Source organism: Narcine bancroftii, chromosome 4 (genome assembly GCF_036971445.1).
Source record: "Narcine bancroftii isolate sNarBan1 chromosome 4, sNarBan1.hap1, whole genome shotgun sequence".
Classification (NCBI taxonomy): Eukaryota; Metazoa; Chordata; class Chondrichthyes; order Torpediniformes; family Narcinidae; genus Narcine; species Narcine bancroftii.
This window is the reverse complement of record NC_091472.1, coordinates 48,727,434-48,743,038: the sequence shown is the minus strand read 5'-3', so window position 1 is coordinate 48,743,038 and position 15,605 is coordinate 48,727,434. Positions and strand designations below refer to the sequence as shown.

The 15,605-nt window shown below is 39.1% G+C and overlaps 1 protein-coding gene across 3 annotated transcripts in view; it reads right to left on the bottom strand.

Annotated features, from left to right (window-relative positions):
• Positions 1-14,307, bottom strand: part of eprs1 (glutamyl-prolyl-tRNA synthetase 1) — a 79,132-nt gene extending 64,825 nt beyond the window's left edge. For all 3 annotated transcript variants that reach the window (XM_069931227.1, XM_069931229.1, XM_069931228.1), the window contains exons 1-3: positions 14,160-14,307; positions 9,455-9,539; positions 7,003-7,102 (exon numbers count right to left, since the gene is read on the bottom strand). In XM_069931227.1, coding sequence (XP_069787328.1) covers positions 7,003-7,102; positions 9,455-9,539; positions 14,160-14,202 — 228 coding nt within the window. In that variant the 5' untranslated portion in view covers positions 14,203-14,307. The remainder of the gene's footprint in view (positions 1-7,002; positions 7,103-9,454; positions 9,540-14,159) is intronic.
• Positions 14,308-15,605: the final 1,298 nt, after the last annotated feature.

Here is a 15,605-nt window from a genome sequence, read left to right as displayed (position 1 = left end):
TCCCTTTCCAGCTGTTCTATTTCCCTACTGTATTCCTTTTTCATCTTAGTTACACAACTTATTATCTGTCCTCTAATGAAGGCTTGCATTGCATCCCACAGTATAAATTTATCTTTGACAGATTCTGTATTTATTTCAAAGTATGTTTTAATTTGACATTCAATAAACTCTCTAAATTCCTACCTTTTTAGTAGCATGGGGTTTAAACTCCATCTATATGTTTTTAGTGGGATGTCCTCCAGTTCTATTGCTAATAATAGGAGTGAATGATCTGAAAGTAGTCTAGCTTTATACTCAGTATTCCTGACTCTCCCTTGTATATGAGCTAACAACAAAAACATATCAATCCTTGAGTATGTCTTGTGCCTACCCAAGTAATAAGAATATTCCTTCTAATTTGGGTGCTGTCTCCTCCATATATCCATTAGTTTAATTTCCTGCATAGATTTAACCATAAATTTGACTACTTTATTCTTTTTGTTTGTTATCCAACACTGGATCAAAATTAAGGTTAAAATCCCCTCCTATCAGAATGTTTCCTTGCGTATCTGCAATCTTAAAAAAAAATCTTGCATAAACTTTTGATCCTCATCATTAGGCGCGCATATATTGAGCAAATTCCAAAATTCTGAGTATATATCTGACACTATCATTACATACCTTCCTACTGGATCTGCTATTTCACCCTCTATCTTTATTGGTACATTTTTGTTAACTAATATGGTTACACCTCCAGCTTTTGAATTATATGATGCTGCTGCTATGTGTCCTACCCAGTCTCTCTTCAATTTGTTATGTTCCACCTCGGTTAGATGCGTTTCCTGCACAAATGCTATATCTATTTTTTCCTTTTCCACTAAATTTAATAGCCTCTTCCTTTTAATTTGGTTATGTATTCCATTAATGTTTATAGTCATATAATTCAACGTAGCCATCATATATCTTTGTTTTCACTTCTTTTCCGCCTCCTCCTCACCTCCATCCCCCTTTTTCCCCCATTATTGTTCTTTAAGTTGGCCTTTTTAATCTCAATATATGAAAACACTTTAAACATGAAATACTCCAACAATCCCCACAACCAATAACCCTTTAACCCCAAATGAACCCTCCTCCTTGGGTTGCCCCTTGCCAGGCAACAACTCCCCTTTCCATTTGGTTTGCAATCATACTCACAAGCATCAACCGATTTTACAGTGATTGTTATCCTTCCCTCCCCCCCACCCGAGAACACAGTTTTTCTATACATATAACAAAGCTCTTTTTCCCCTTCTTTTTTCCCCATCTTTAAATATTTTTAGATATATATTACACACACACACACACACACACACACACACACACACACACACACACACACACACACACACACACACACACACACACACACACACACACACACACACACACACACACACACACACACACACACACACACACACACATTCTATTTTTCATGTAAATCTGTCATTCAACACTTTCAGGATCCATCCTTTTATAAATTCCTTCATGTCTGATCCTTTTTTGCCCTCTTTCAGGCCCATTATTTTTATGTTTTTTCACCTACTGTAGTTTTCCAATATGTCAATTTTCTGGGACAATAAATCTTGTGTCTCCTTAATTTTTTGTTGCTTTCTTCCAATTTCCCTCTTAAATCATTTATTTCCATTTCTACAGCAGTTTCTCATTCCTCCACATTTTCTGCTCTTTTCCCTATTTCTGTCATGGCCACCTCTAAACTTTGCATTTTGTCTTCAGCTCTTTTCAATTTTCTTTTAATTGCACTAAATTATAATGATAGCCATTCTTTTAATGATTTCATTTGTTCTTCAAAAAAGGCTTTATCTATATTCTGTCCATCTGTTTTACCTTCTTTCCTGTGAATATCTTGGTCTTCCTCCTCTTCTTCTGTATCTCTATCTTCTTCTCTGTATTTGCATTTCTTCAGCTCTTTCTGATGAGCCACTTCTATCTTTGATGGGCCAACCCACTGCTGAGCCGACCTGTTTCCATTCACCTTCTTCCAGCTCCTCGTTCCTTTTCACTGCTCTTCTTGACTGTAGGCTTCCCCCAGCCGAGCGCCCCTGTGCTGGGCATCCCTCAGCTGGTTGCCCCACAGCTGACCCCTCCTCAGCTGGGCCCCCCTTCCGCCGGCGTTCACTTTTTATTTTGCTTGCGCAATTGCGCACATTTGTTTGGCTCTGAGAGCCATTTTTTAAGTCCATCGATCGGAAGATTACTGCTCCTCCAGGCACTCACCAGCTTCGGAGGTCCGTTGCTCCTCTCCACAGTGGCTACCTGCTCCAATGTGTAGGTAAGGCAGTCTTCTTTTTTCTCTGGTAATTTTCCTTCTTCTCTTTTCTGTTATTCTTACTTTCTCTTTCTTGGGTGCCATCTCCTGGCTCTTCTTTGTAACTTTATCTTCCTTTTCCTGTGTTTTATGTTTATTGAGCTCGGTTTCTTCAAAACTTTTTTTTCTTTTCTCTGGAGGGGGCTGGTTCTACTCGACTCCATCATGTGACTCCTCGAGAAATATGGTCTTCTCAGGGAGAATCAGCATGGCTTTGTGAGCAGCAGGTTGTGCCTCATTAATTTTTTTGAGGAGGTAACAATAGAAAAAAGGTTCCCAATGGTAAACTCATTTAGAAACTCTTGAGGGAAGAGATACCTGGAACCTTGCCTGTGTAGATTAAGAATTGGCATGACTGCAGAAAGCAGAGGGTAATAATCGATGGAACATATTCTGCCTGGTGGTTAGCGATTAGTGGAGTTCTGCAGGGATCTGTTCTGAGACCCCTGCTCTGTGACTTTTTTTGTAAATGTCCTAGATAAAGAAGTAGATGGATGGGTAAGTATGGTGACAACAGATATTGGAGGTTTTGTGGATAGTGGAGAAGGATATAGACAATGCAAAGTTGGGGAAAAAAGTGACAAATCAAGTTCAATCCAGAGAAGTGTAAAATGACAGCACAGTTGGTGCAGTTGTCTCCCAAGAGGAGGGTGAATGGAACGAACGGAACGAAAGAAGAGTTGACACAAAGTCTTCTTGATGTTGAAGATCCGGAGCAGTCGTTGGGCTTGGAATCATTGGGATGAATATATAGACTATATTTTATTGTGTTTAATTAAATAATAAATATGTATCTGGCTGGGGGCATGGTGGATGACACTGAAAACTTTGATAGTCATCTGCCGCTAGTGGGTTTACCACACCCAGATTTTTAAGAGTATTACTACCTTTGGGTGTTTTTTTTGTGTTTTTCTAGGGGTTTTGTTTGGAAGAATTATAGAGGGAAGCATTATTTTATAGTGTAAATATATTAGTAGTTAAAAGAAGATGTCTAAATTGAATTTTGCAACTTTAATGTTCAGGGATTAAATAATCCAATTAAGAGAATATTTGCTTATATATTAAAAAATGAAAATTTATATTGCTTTTTTACAAGAAACTCATTTGATTGAAAAAGAACATTTGAAATTGAAAAGAGATTGGGTTGGTCATGTTTTTTCTTCTTTTAATTCTAAGGCAAGAGGAGCAGCAATTTTGATTCATAAAAATTTACCATTTGAATTGGAATCTTCAGAGGGGTATGTTGGCAGAGTATTAAGAGTGAACTGTAAAATTTTTGCTGAATCTTGAACTTTGCTGAATCTTTATGCCCCTAATATAGACGATGAGCTGTTTATTTCAGAAGCTTTTTTACTGTTAACTCAAGCTAAAGAAAATGTCTTAGTTGGTGGTTATTTTAATTGTGTTCTGGACCCTTTATTGGACAGAAATCCAAAAAGTATAAGGAAATCAAAGATGGGAACACAAATTAATGCATTAATGAAAGTTAATCCTACAGAAAAAGATTTTTCTTTTTATTCTTCATGACATGATTCATTTTCTAGAAATGATTTATTTTTGGTATCAGCACATTAACGAGTATATAAAAGCTGAATATAAAAGTAGAGTTATACCAGATCATTCATTATTACTTTTTTCTTGTGAAAGTTCGGAGGTACATCCGTCGTTTAGATGGAGGTTTAATGCAATGTTATTGAAAAAAAGAGTTTGTTACTTTTGTTAAAGAGCATATCTCTAATTTTGACCGAGAATGTTAATTCTGTGGATAGTCATTTTGTAATATGGGATGCTTTAAAAGCTTATTTGAGGGGACAGATTATTAGTTATTCTACGAAAGTTAAGAAACAATATATGGCAGAATGTTTAGAATTAGAAAAATAGAATGCCGAGTTAGAGAAAGATTTTCAGAAAGGTGTATGTAGCAGAAGATTTTAAAAAAGTCACATTAGCGAGTTTGAAATTACGTTATAATACTTTACAAACTTATCAGTTTGAGCACTTAATTAATCAAACGTTATTATGAGTTGGGGGAAAAGAGCTCATAAGGTACTTGCTTGGCAATTGAATGCTGAACAGACATTTCGGACTATTAATGCTGTTAAGAAGAATTCAAAAGTTACTGATAAACCTCAGGAAATTAATGACCAGTTTTATTCATTTTATCTAAAATTATATACTTCTGAGTGGAAACAAGATAATAGTTCTATTGACTCTTACTTATCTAAATTAAAGTTACCGGTATTAGATGGAAATGATGTTCAGGAATTGGAATCTCCATTTATGGATTTTGAAATTAAGGAAGCTATTCAGGAAATGCCTAATGAAAAGTCGCCAGGGGATGATGGATTCCCTGTGGAATTTTAATCAACTTTTTTTATGATGATTTCTCCAATGTATTTGGCGAAGTGTCAAATCAAGTTACTGAAAATCACAAAACAGAAATTATTTCCACATGTCCCAACTGGCATGATTTTGTAGAAATTCACAGCCAGACAAATTGACGTAGCAGTAGGGCCTTACTTTCACAGTACATGCCATATGTTTTCCAGATTCAGAGACAATTCTATACAAAACAAACTCTCATCGGGATTAATGAACAAATAAATACAGGTGAGCAACATCCTAACCCAAATGCTGTATTTAACCAACTTTTTCAAAAGCTGGAATATTACTTAAATCAAAATTGATGAATATTTAAGTGTATATTGCAATAATCTTAAATATTCAAACCAAAATTACCAAAAACTGAATCAAGTTTAAACATACTTTGTTTAAATTAATTTTGTCTGCTTTTCCTAAATTATGACTAATTAAAACTCCTATCAAAATGTCAAGAATTATCCTGTTAAATTCCTAAAATGATGCACAAAATTTAAATTAACCAGGGTATTACATTTCAACAATGATTGGAAACAACAAATAATGCTCAAAATCTGCAGCTATAACAGCAGCAACGTTATCTACATTCACTGCCATCACACCATGAAACAGTTTGAAGGAGAGAAACTAAAATCAGATGTATCAGTATACCAGGAGAATAAAGGAGATGACAGATATGAGAGGAACAGGCCAAAGATGATTGGAAAGGCACACTAGCAGGGAGGATGGCAGAGTGGCAATCACTGGAATTTTTGTGACAAATAAAGAAGATGCAAGACAAGTATATTCCAAAAAAGAAATATATGAATGGGAAAATGACACTGTTCTGCTGACAAGACAAGTCAAAACCAAAGTGAAAGCAGAAGTGCATACAAGGTAGAGCAGTGATTCTCAACCTTTTTCTTTCCACTCACATACCACTTAAGTTTCCCTGTGCCATACGTGCTCTGTGATTAGCAAGGGATTGCTTAAGGCAGTATATGGGTGGAAAGAAAAAACACTGTTTTAATCATACCTAATTGACTCATTATGTGCCTGTTAGGGAACAGGCTCTGACTGATCAGAATATCAGATTAACAGGATAAAAAGTGAAAGCACTTGGAACAAATTAGGATATGGTGAGTGAAGCATGGGATGATAACCAATGGAGATAGGAGTAATAGTCTAGAAGACTTTGCTAGAGCAAAGATTTCATCACTTCATGAGTGTAAAGATGTTCAGTTGAGCAAAAAAAATTAGCAAAACAAAGCAGCTCTTGTTCTTCCACACCCCCCCCCAAAAAAAAGTTTGCAGACACGATGATTGTAGTTAAAAAGACAAATATGCTGAAGGAACTCAGCAGGTCACACAGTGTCCATAGGAGGCAAATATATCTAACCAATGTTTTGGGCTAACGAGCTGAGCATTGGCCAACAATAAACAGCAACAAGGCAGAGAAATGAAAGATCACATTTTTATAATTTATTAAAAAAATAAAATACTATAAAGAAATGTGATGAACTAATAAAAATAAAGGTTCTTCTTGCACCTCAAATGGCAATTTAAAAGATTCGTGCTGGTTAAGCGCCAATTCAAAAATACTGCCAACAATTAGCTCAAACTTCATTTCTAAGCAGAGAAAATACTTCCCACAAATGCATTATTTCATGCCAATAAATTCAAATTTTGATGCAGATTTCAGAAATGATTGAGAAATTACTGTTTATGTGCAGCATATTTAATTCTAAGGACAAGAAACTGCTGCTGTAATGTGTAAGGTAAAACATCATGAGATGGGAATGTGTAGGGAGTTACCCTGTACAGGGCAGTAACAAGAAGGGGAGGTGTCCTTGTACTCCTGTTAGGTAAAACATCATGAGATGGGACCGGAGAAGGAGTCACCCAGTACTAAGGAGTAACAGAATGCATCCTTGTACTTACAAGATAAGAGAGACATTGATGGATTGAGAGGCAGGAAGCTAGCAGGGAAAGGATAGCAACAGTTTTAGTCATTGGACAAGTAATGATATGATGATGTTCTAAGCACATATCCAAGGGTATAAAAAATCACCATTTTGCTGATAACGGCAGAATGCATTCTCCGACTAACATGTTTAGTCGCAAGTGTTACAATCCGGTAATAAAGAACAAAGAACCCTGATTTCGACTCAGTCTGGTGTTTGTCTCACTCATTCATGAACAAAGCAGACCTAACAATTGTTACTCTGATCGCACATAGATGCAATACAAAGTGCTCATTTAATCATTTTGTCACAGTCTAAAAATCAGTTTCTTACCTCAGAATGTTCCTGCAGATTGAAGCCATAGAGCTTGCTTCCATTAGCAACTCGAGCCAGATAGCGGACGATGGAATTCACATCGTTAAAGACCACATTACTGTAACAATGAAAAGAGTATACTACATTGGACATGCAGCAACAACTTTACACTCAAAATTTTAAAAAAACATTTTATATAATTTTTTTAAAATTTTCGATTACAGAGATTATCAAATTATAGAACTGAATACTATTTGGAAGCAGAATTTCAAATATTTGTCAAGTCAAATCACAGAAAGCTTTTAGATTCAACATCTCTTACAAAGAGAAATCCTCAAATTGCAATCCTAACCACTTTAAAGAACACTTGTGATTTACATTTACAACTGAACTTCTTGTCCCAAATCTTTGGCTTGGCTTCGTGGACGAAGATTTATGGAGGGGGTAAATGTCCACGTCAGCTGCAGGCTCGTTTGTGGCCTTTGGCTGCACGGTTGCAGCGGTTGCAGGGGAAAATTGGTGGGTTGGGGTTGGGTGTTGGGTTTTTCCTCCTTTGCCTTTTGTCAGTGAAGTGGGCTCTGCGGTCTTCTTCAAAGGAGGTTGCTGCCTGCCGAACTGTGAGGTGCCAAGATGCACGGTTTGAGGCGATATCAGCCCACTGGCGGTGGTCAATGTGGGAGGCACCAAGAGATTTCTTTAGGGAGTCCTTGTACCTTTTCTTTGGTGCACCTCTGTCACGGTGGCCAGTGGAGAGCTCGCCATATAACACAATCTTGGGATCATCAAACTATTATTGCAACAAATATTGACATGATGATTCACAAAAAAATTGGCACCGCTGCTGTAACAGCAGAGCTGCCACTGATGCAGACCTGCAGGGAGGAGGGAGTGAAAACATAGCACTCCCCCTTCAGGATCCTACTGCTGATGGCCTGATAAAGGACAGTGTTTCATTTAAAAAACTTTGACTGCAGAGTCTGGGCCCAGGATAGCAGCACCTGTGATCAGCAGCTGCCTTGAGGGGTTGCAGATTCAAGGGGAGCAGTGGACTGGCACAGGGCACCAATAATAGGGAGAAACCCTCCGTTGAGAAGGAGTGGAGATGAACCCCAAGGAGGGTGACAGACCAATGAGGGGCCCTGCAGCTGAAAGACAGACATGGACAGTAAGATGGTGGCAATTGTGTGTGAGGAACCCACATGTGCTGTGGGCTACTGGAGACTAGCTCAAGAGAACCAGGTATCAGAACTGAGATTTAGAAAGGGCAAGGAAGACTCCTGAAAGGCCTTGAGTATTGAAAGCTTCTTCAAAGTGCCGGAGGTTTGGATTTGGGCTTAGGTTGCCAATGGTTTGAAATGAACTGGAGTCTTGTGCTGCTGCAGAGGCTGCGAGAGCGCTGGAGGAAAATCCACACACACTGACTCTGAGAGGACTCTCTTTTGCTTCTCTTACTCTGACTGCAAGGGGCACAGGGCAAATGCTAATGTTGAATCTTTGTGTAGCAGACCAAATGCAAATTTCTGTTTTATTGTCTGGCAATAAATAATCTGATCCAAACTGAATTGCATCCCAGATGTTTCCAAAATTTAATACTCTCAAAATTCCAACAGGGCAGAAAGCAAATATAAAATTTGGGGGGGGGGGGAAGTAGTGGGGCAGGAGAAGTTAAGCTTTGAACTGCTTTTTTTTTTATTTAAAAAAGTTTTTTTTAATTCCAGTTCTGAATGCACAAAGTTTATTTACATGTACCCAAGGAAGATGTCATTATTTCATCTAAAACAATAATGATTGCTGCAGGACACATGGGAACTCACTCCACAAGATGGCTTACGGAAACCACAGATGTCATGTAGAAAGTGGAAGGAACACTAGGGTGGGTAATGAAATGAACAATTTGGAGTAATCTTTTGAAGAAGTTTAAATAGGGAAATAGGGAGAATTACAGAGGAAGCAAACAAGTTTTTTGGCAGTAAAATAAGGAAAATGAAAGGGGTTGAGGACCAGTAAAGAGAAGTTAAACTTGAAAAATGAGTATACGAAACAAGGTTACCAAAATCCAAGTCTATTCCCATTCATCTACCCTATCTAAATGGGTGTGTCAAATAATGGAATTCAGTGCATTAATCAATTGAAAGTCAATGAACCATCAATAGCTTATTTATGCTTGTTTGTTCATAGTACATCTCAAAGATTGTACGCTCAAGTCAATAAACAAAGAAATGATCAAGTGACTAAGTTATTCAAGACTGTATAAGCCATTAAAATGCATTGTTACATACTTCCTGGCCCAGAGTTAAAGAAGTTTTCCTTCTCATCAATATTTTATTAATGTAGCACTTGTAAGATTTTATAATATCCAAAAAATTAAATATTAATTGTTGAAATTTCAAAATTAACAAAGCCAGATTGGCTCATCCAACTAAAATGGGAGTAATAGCTCCCATCAAGCTTCCACCTACTGAGTACTTACTCAGAAATTCGCAGAAGGTTCTCTTTGCCCTCTTCAATCAATACGTTTACATAATCTTTGATGTGTTCTACAGTTAGCAATGGAGCTGCAAAAGAGAATAATTTCATTCTAAATGAATGTTCATAGCTCGATACCCAATTTGAGTGAACAATGATTTTAGCATATGTGAATTATCCCAATTTACAACAAGAATAATATCTCAGACTACCGGGGACAATCATTACCTAAGTTGATGGAAGGAGAAGGAAAGAAAAGAATGGACTCAATAGAATTTCTGGTGTATTTTTGTTGAATGACAACATTGTCTGACTGGTTTAATGTAACCTAGATTGTATACCTAAAATGGATGGGGGGGGTGGGGGGGTGGCTTGGGAGGAGGGAGGTGGGGGGGGTAGAAAAAGTCACTGTATATGTGTGAAAAAGAAAAAGTGTGTATCATGGCTAATGTGATTTATGGTGTGAAAAATAAAAAATTTTTAAAAAAAACAAAAAAAAAAGAATAATATCTCAGACAATATGGTAATTTACACAAAATATTCCCAATGCTTGGAGAGCATAGCTATCAACAGCATAAATGGTCATTAGGAAAATTAAAAGTTTCAATTTTAGTCTTCTATACTTCAATGTACAATCTCTTTGGTCAATGAGATTAAAAATGGTCACATCCTTCATTGGTTGGCTGATTTTTCTCCTAAAACGTGCCAAGTTCTTTAGGTGAACAATACCTTCAATAGTTTTGCAAACAAAGCAGCATTGGCATTTCTAAGTAACAATCCTCATCAAAAAGAATTCATTTTTCAACTTTGAGATCAGAATTTATTGTCATGTAATTCAGTGTTTTGCAGCATTAGTGGAAACATCCATATACAGGTAGTTCCTAACTCACAACCTATGTGACTTGCAGCCATCCCTATGTACAACCAAAAAATGTAAATATAAAAATGATGCTTTTGGGGTGCAAGTAGGGGCCTATCTATGGAAAATTGCCTTGGTGGCTGCCATATTGTATTTGATGAACGATAAAAACAGAAACAGTGATTTTCTGATGTACGATCATTTTGAGATACAATGGTGTTATGTTCTGACTGACCAGTCGCAAGTTGAGAACTACTTTTACAACAATAAGTGAAAGAAAAACAAAATAGTGAACAAAATGTAGTGTCTTTATTCAGGAATCTGATGGAAGTATGGGAAGAAGCTGTCCTTGTGCCAATGAGTGCATGTCTTTAGGCTCCTGTTCCTTCTTTCCCTCCCCCCCCCGATGGTAGCAGAGTGAAGAGGACATGGCCTGGGTGTTGGGGGTCTTTAAGGATAGAGGCTGCTTTATTAAGACACTGCCTGTTGTAGATGTCCTCGAGAGAGAGTGAAGACCAGTACCTATGTTGTCGTAGACAGAGTTAACAACCCTCTAGTTTTTTTTCTTGTCCTGAGAGTTGGCATCTCCATACCAGACAGTGAAGCAACCAGCCAGAATTCTCTCCATGGTACACCTGTAGAAGGTTTTGAGAGTCTTCAGTGACATACTGAATCTTCTCAAGCACCTCAAAGTTTTCCACTAGTGAGCCACCTTTGTGATTGCATCGACATGGAGGCCCCAGAACATCCTCGAAGATGCTAACATCCAGGAATTTTAAGATCTTGACCCTCGCCACTACAGAGCCATCAATGAGGACTGGGTCACATTCCTCTGACTTCCTCCTGAAGGCTACAATTATCTCCTTGATTTTGCTAAAGTTAAGCATAAGATGGTTGGCATGACACCACTCAACAAGTGGATCTCTCTTCTGTATGGTTCCTCATTGCCATTTTAGATGCTGGCCACACAGTCATGGTTGTATAATAAGTAGAGCATTGGGCTAAGCATGCATCCTTGAGGTGCGCTTGTGTTGATAAGCCGTGAGGAGGGGGACATTGTTTTCGATTCATACTGACTGTGGTCTTCTGATGAGGAAGTAAAGGATCCAGCTGCAGAGGCCCAGAGTTTGTAGCTTCTTGATCAGCAAGGGAATAATGGTGAAGGCTGAGCTGTGGTCAATGAAGAGCAACCGAATGAGTAGGAGTTGCTGTTTTTGAGTGATCGAAGCACTGACATTTTTGGTACAATGTCATGGTTAAGGATAGCAAGGAAAGTCAAAAGCATCAGGGTTTGAAAGACTAAAGAGGTGAGAGCATATGTACATATGAATTCATTTTCATTTGCATTTCTAAATGAATTCCAAATAATTAATACTTTCTTCAACAACCAGCCGAGTTTTACTGGCTTGAGCAATTGCTGCATTGCAGATTGGAACATTGGATGCAAGGTGAAATGTCATCTCAAGTAAAGCAAGAGTAACTAATATATCCACTCAATGCAAAACAGCACCACCAGGCGTGCTCAATGGGCTTTGCATTTACTAGTAATCATTTTTCATTAACTTTTTATTAGAGATATACTTGTTAGTTCAGAAGCAATCCACTTTGCAATCTCATCTGCACTGCAGCAATTCCACTCATTAAAATAGCAATACAGCTCCCATTATTTTAACAACCATCTATTGTCATAAAGCAGTTGGAAAACTTGCACTTCATCCAACCAGATTATGATTAAGTGACAGACAGCAGTGAGAATCTTGCTTTGGCACCTACTTCAGATGCCAAAGCCTTTGGTTGATAGAATTTTGCTCCAGCAACCACCCAACCAACCCCATTAGAAATTCTATAATGCAGAGGGAATGGATTTTTCTCTACAATCCCAAAAATGTAATCTAGACTTTAAAAATTTCATGCTGTTTAGAATCATATTGAATGTTATGGATTAGTGAACAAGGCAAATCCTACAGAAAATAGTTGGGGCAGCAGTTTGTGCTGCTGCATGGCTCCAATGACGCAGATTCAATACTTGTCTTGGTTCTGTGTGGATTTGAGCATTCGTCCCAACAGTTCTTCCCCACCCAATCACATCCCAAAGACCCAATGATAGGTTATTTAAATTGCCCGTATGCCTAGAAGATTGGGAGGGCCAGGGTTGGGGGCGGGAAAGAGAAGGCAGGTTGATGGCACGAGAGAGATTAGGTTATTTAAATTGCCCATATGCCTAGAAGATTGAGAGGGCCAGGGGTGGGGGCGGGGAAGAGAAGGCAGGTTGATGGCATGAGAGAGATTAGCTCTGCGAAAAATAAATAGGAAATATAACTGAAGGGATTATTCTGAGAGGACGCCATTGTAGAGGAAACTCACAAGTTTCCCCCTTCCTTGCCAAGAAAGACCAAGGCATACATTAAGATAAACTTTAAACAATTATAATCTAACTACAAACAAGTCAGACAAGCTTCAAACTGTAAAAAATATCTCATACCAAAAATAATGTACAATATGTTAAGTTCAAGGGAAGTTTGAAGACCTAAATTTTTGAGAAGGCCTTCCTTCAGTAATAACCAGTACCCAACAGATATTTACGACATCTCTCCTCTGGTGCTTTAAAAGTGAAGGAGCCGGATGTCATTTTGAATCACACTAGTTGAGCCTTCAAGCTTACGAGATATAGGACTGCTCCAAAATTGAGCTTTAATATTTCTTAAAAATGCAAATCCTGAGAAAAAAAAAAGCACATGAAGTGTATTAACAGAGAAATATCTGACTATTCAATGCATATGCCAACAGGAGAGTACAAACTCAAATGCTATTAAATCAGACAATAAATGGACGATTTTAAAACACGACTGCAGTGATTTTAATGTGCTTGTGCAATGAATGAAAATTGCCAGAAAACCTACTAACATGCTGAGTCAGGGTTGCACAATAAACACAACATTCACAATGATACCAAAATGATAAATTTAATGAAAAGAAATACTATACATGCTCTCACAATACAATGTCAAATCTTATTTACCAATGTAGATGTTACTTGGGAACAAAAATCAAAAACCTTCAGACATCCTCAACCTCTGCATAGAGGTATTTATTTGAACAGGTGCAAGTCTAAATGTTCACAAGTTTCTGTTTCAGTATATAGCTGATATTTAAGATGATGGGTTGCAACATTAACAGCAACTCAGAAGCATATCAATAGCAGCAGATAACTGCTCCAAGGATGGCAAGCAGGCTCTTATCACCACCTTTTAGTGATGTAGGCTTGTTTGTTTAAAAAGTAAACCCATTTTCCCTTTGAAAATAACTATTATTAACATACCATTTCTGTCATCTTGAAAAGCATTGAAGAGCCAAGAACGTCAATACACAAAGTGCGTTTCAGAATCGACAATTGTAGCCAGTTGATGTCAAGTGCAAGGTGTTCAATTTAAAATCAGCAGAACCACGCCCAATGTTCATCTAATTAAAATTACTCGGCAGAGCACATCCGTGGTTAAATCTCAGTAAAGTTTGGCTCATTTAGCGCCTTAATTTTTTAAGCCAATTGCAATTAAAATCTCAAGGAATTAAAATAGTTTTAAACCACAATGCAAGGTTTACAGAAAAGACAAGTGCTGAGGATGCGGCTACCCCCCAAGTTTTTTTTTATTGCGCGAAAATGAACATCATTTGCAGATAATTCTGCTCCGTGTTCCTCCAGATGTTGCACTCGGGAAAGAGCCCTCCCGTCATTCCTGGAAGGCTGGAGAAAGGGACATGATGCAATACCTTGGGCTTGTGGAGCAGCAGCGTGGACAACTCGTCCCCATCCTGCCGGCTTATCTACCGCCGCGGGGTGTTGTTGACTCACCTAAAGGAGGGCTGGAGATGTTCACGGATAGACTCAGAGCCATCTGCCGTATCGTTGATCACCGCAGCCACAATGACAGCAGCTCTTCTCCTCAAGTCGCTCCCGCGATGGTGGCATTGGATGAACTTCCGGGCGCGACCCAATAAACCTTCCCCCCAGACAGGCAGCTTCCGGTCATTCGTCACTCGCCAGCGTGGCCCCGTCATGACTGCGGGACTAAAATCGTCCCGCTCTTCAAAGCTTCCGTCCGATCTGCTGAAATTGTCCTTAAAGGTCAGAAAGAACAGGAATTACAGTAAGGATCCATTTTAGATGGAAATTGGCCACTTTTAAATTAATTCCAGTATTCTGCAGTCTGCCACGTCATAACCCAAAGCACAAACTGAAAGTGCCAGGCTGGAAAGTGAAGAGAGGAGGGGCTAAACGTTGGTTCGATGTTACCCTTTTTAAAGACGTACTTTTGTATTATTAGAAGCTCTTGAACAATGAGGCTTCCAATTTCAGAACAGTGAGAGCGTAACTGAGAATGAGGCCCTTCAGCCCGCCGTCTATGCCAATCATAATGCCTCTCCTAAGTCACGTGCCTGTATTAATTCCATATCCCTCTCAGCCTGCCTCAAACCAGTATCCGTCCAGATACCGTATAAATATTGTGTTCTTGGCTCCACCATCTGCCGAGCATCTTGTTCCAGGACCCAATGTATTTAAAAAAAAATACTCTCAGATCCTTCTGTCTCTCTTATACTATATCTTTGATATCTTCTTTGGCTTGGCTTCGCGGACGAAGATTTATGGAGGGGGTAAAAGTCCACGTCAGCTGCAGTCTCGATTGTGGCTGACAAGTCCGATGCGGGACAGGCAGACACGGTTGCAGCGGTTGCAGGGGAAAATTGGTTGGTTGGGGTTGGGTGTTGGGTTTTTCCTCCTTTGTCTTTTGTCAGTGAGGTGGGCTCTGCGGTCTTCTTCAAAGGAGGTTGCTGCCCGCCGAACTGTGAGGCGCCAAGATGCACGGTTTGAGGCGATATCAGCCCACTGGCGGTGGTCAATGTGGCAGGCACCAAGAGATTTCTTTAGGCAGTCCTTGTACCTCTTCTTTGGTGCACCTCTGTCACGTTGGCCAGTGGAGAGCTCGCCATATAACACAATCTTGGGAAGGCGATGGTCCTCCATTCTGGAGATGTGACCCACCCAGCGCAGCTGGATCTTCAGCATTGTGGACTAGATGCTGTCGGCCTCTGCCATCTCGAGTACTTCGATGTTAGGGATGAAGTCGCTCCAATGAATTTTGAGGATGGAGCGGAGACAATGCTGGTGGAAGCGTTCTAGGAGCCGTAGGTGATGCTAGTAGAGGACCCATGATTCGGAGCCGAACAGGAGTGTGGGTATGACAACGGCTCTGTATACGCTAATCTTTGTGAGGTTTTTCAGTTGGTTGTTTTTCCAGAC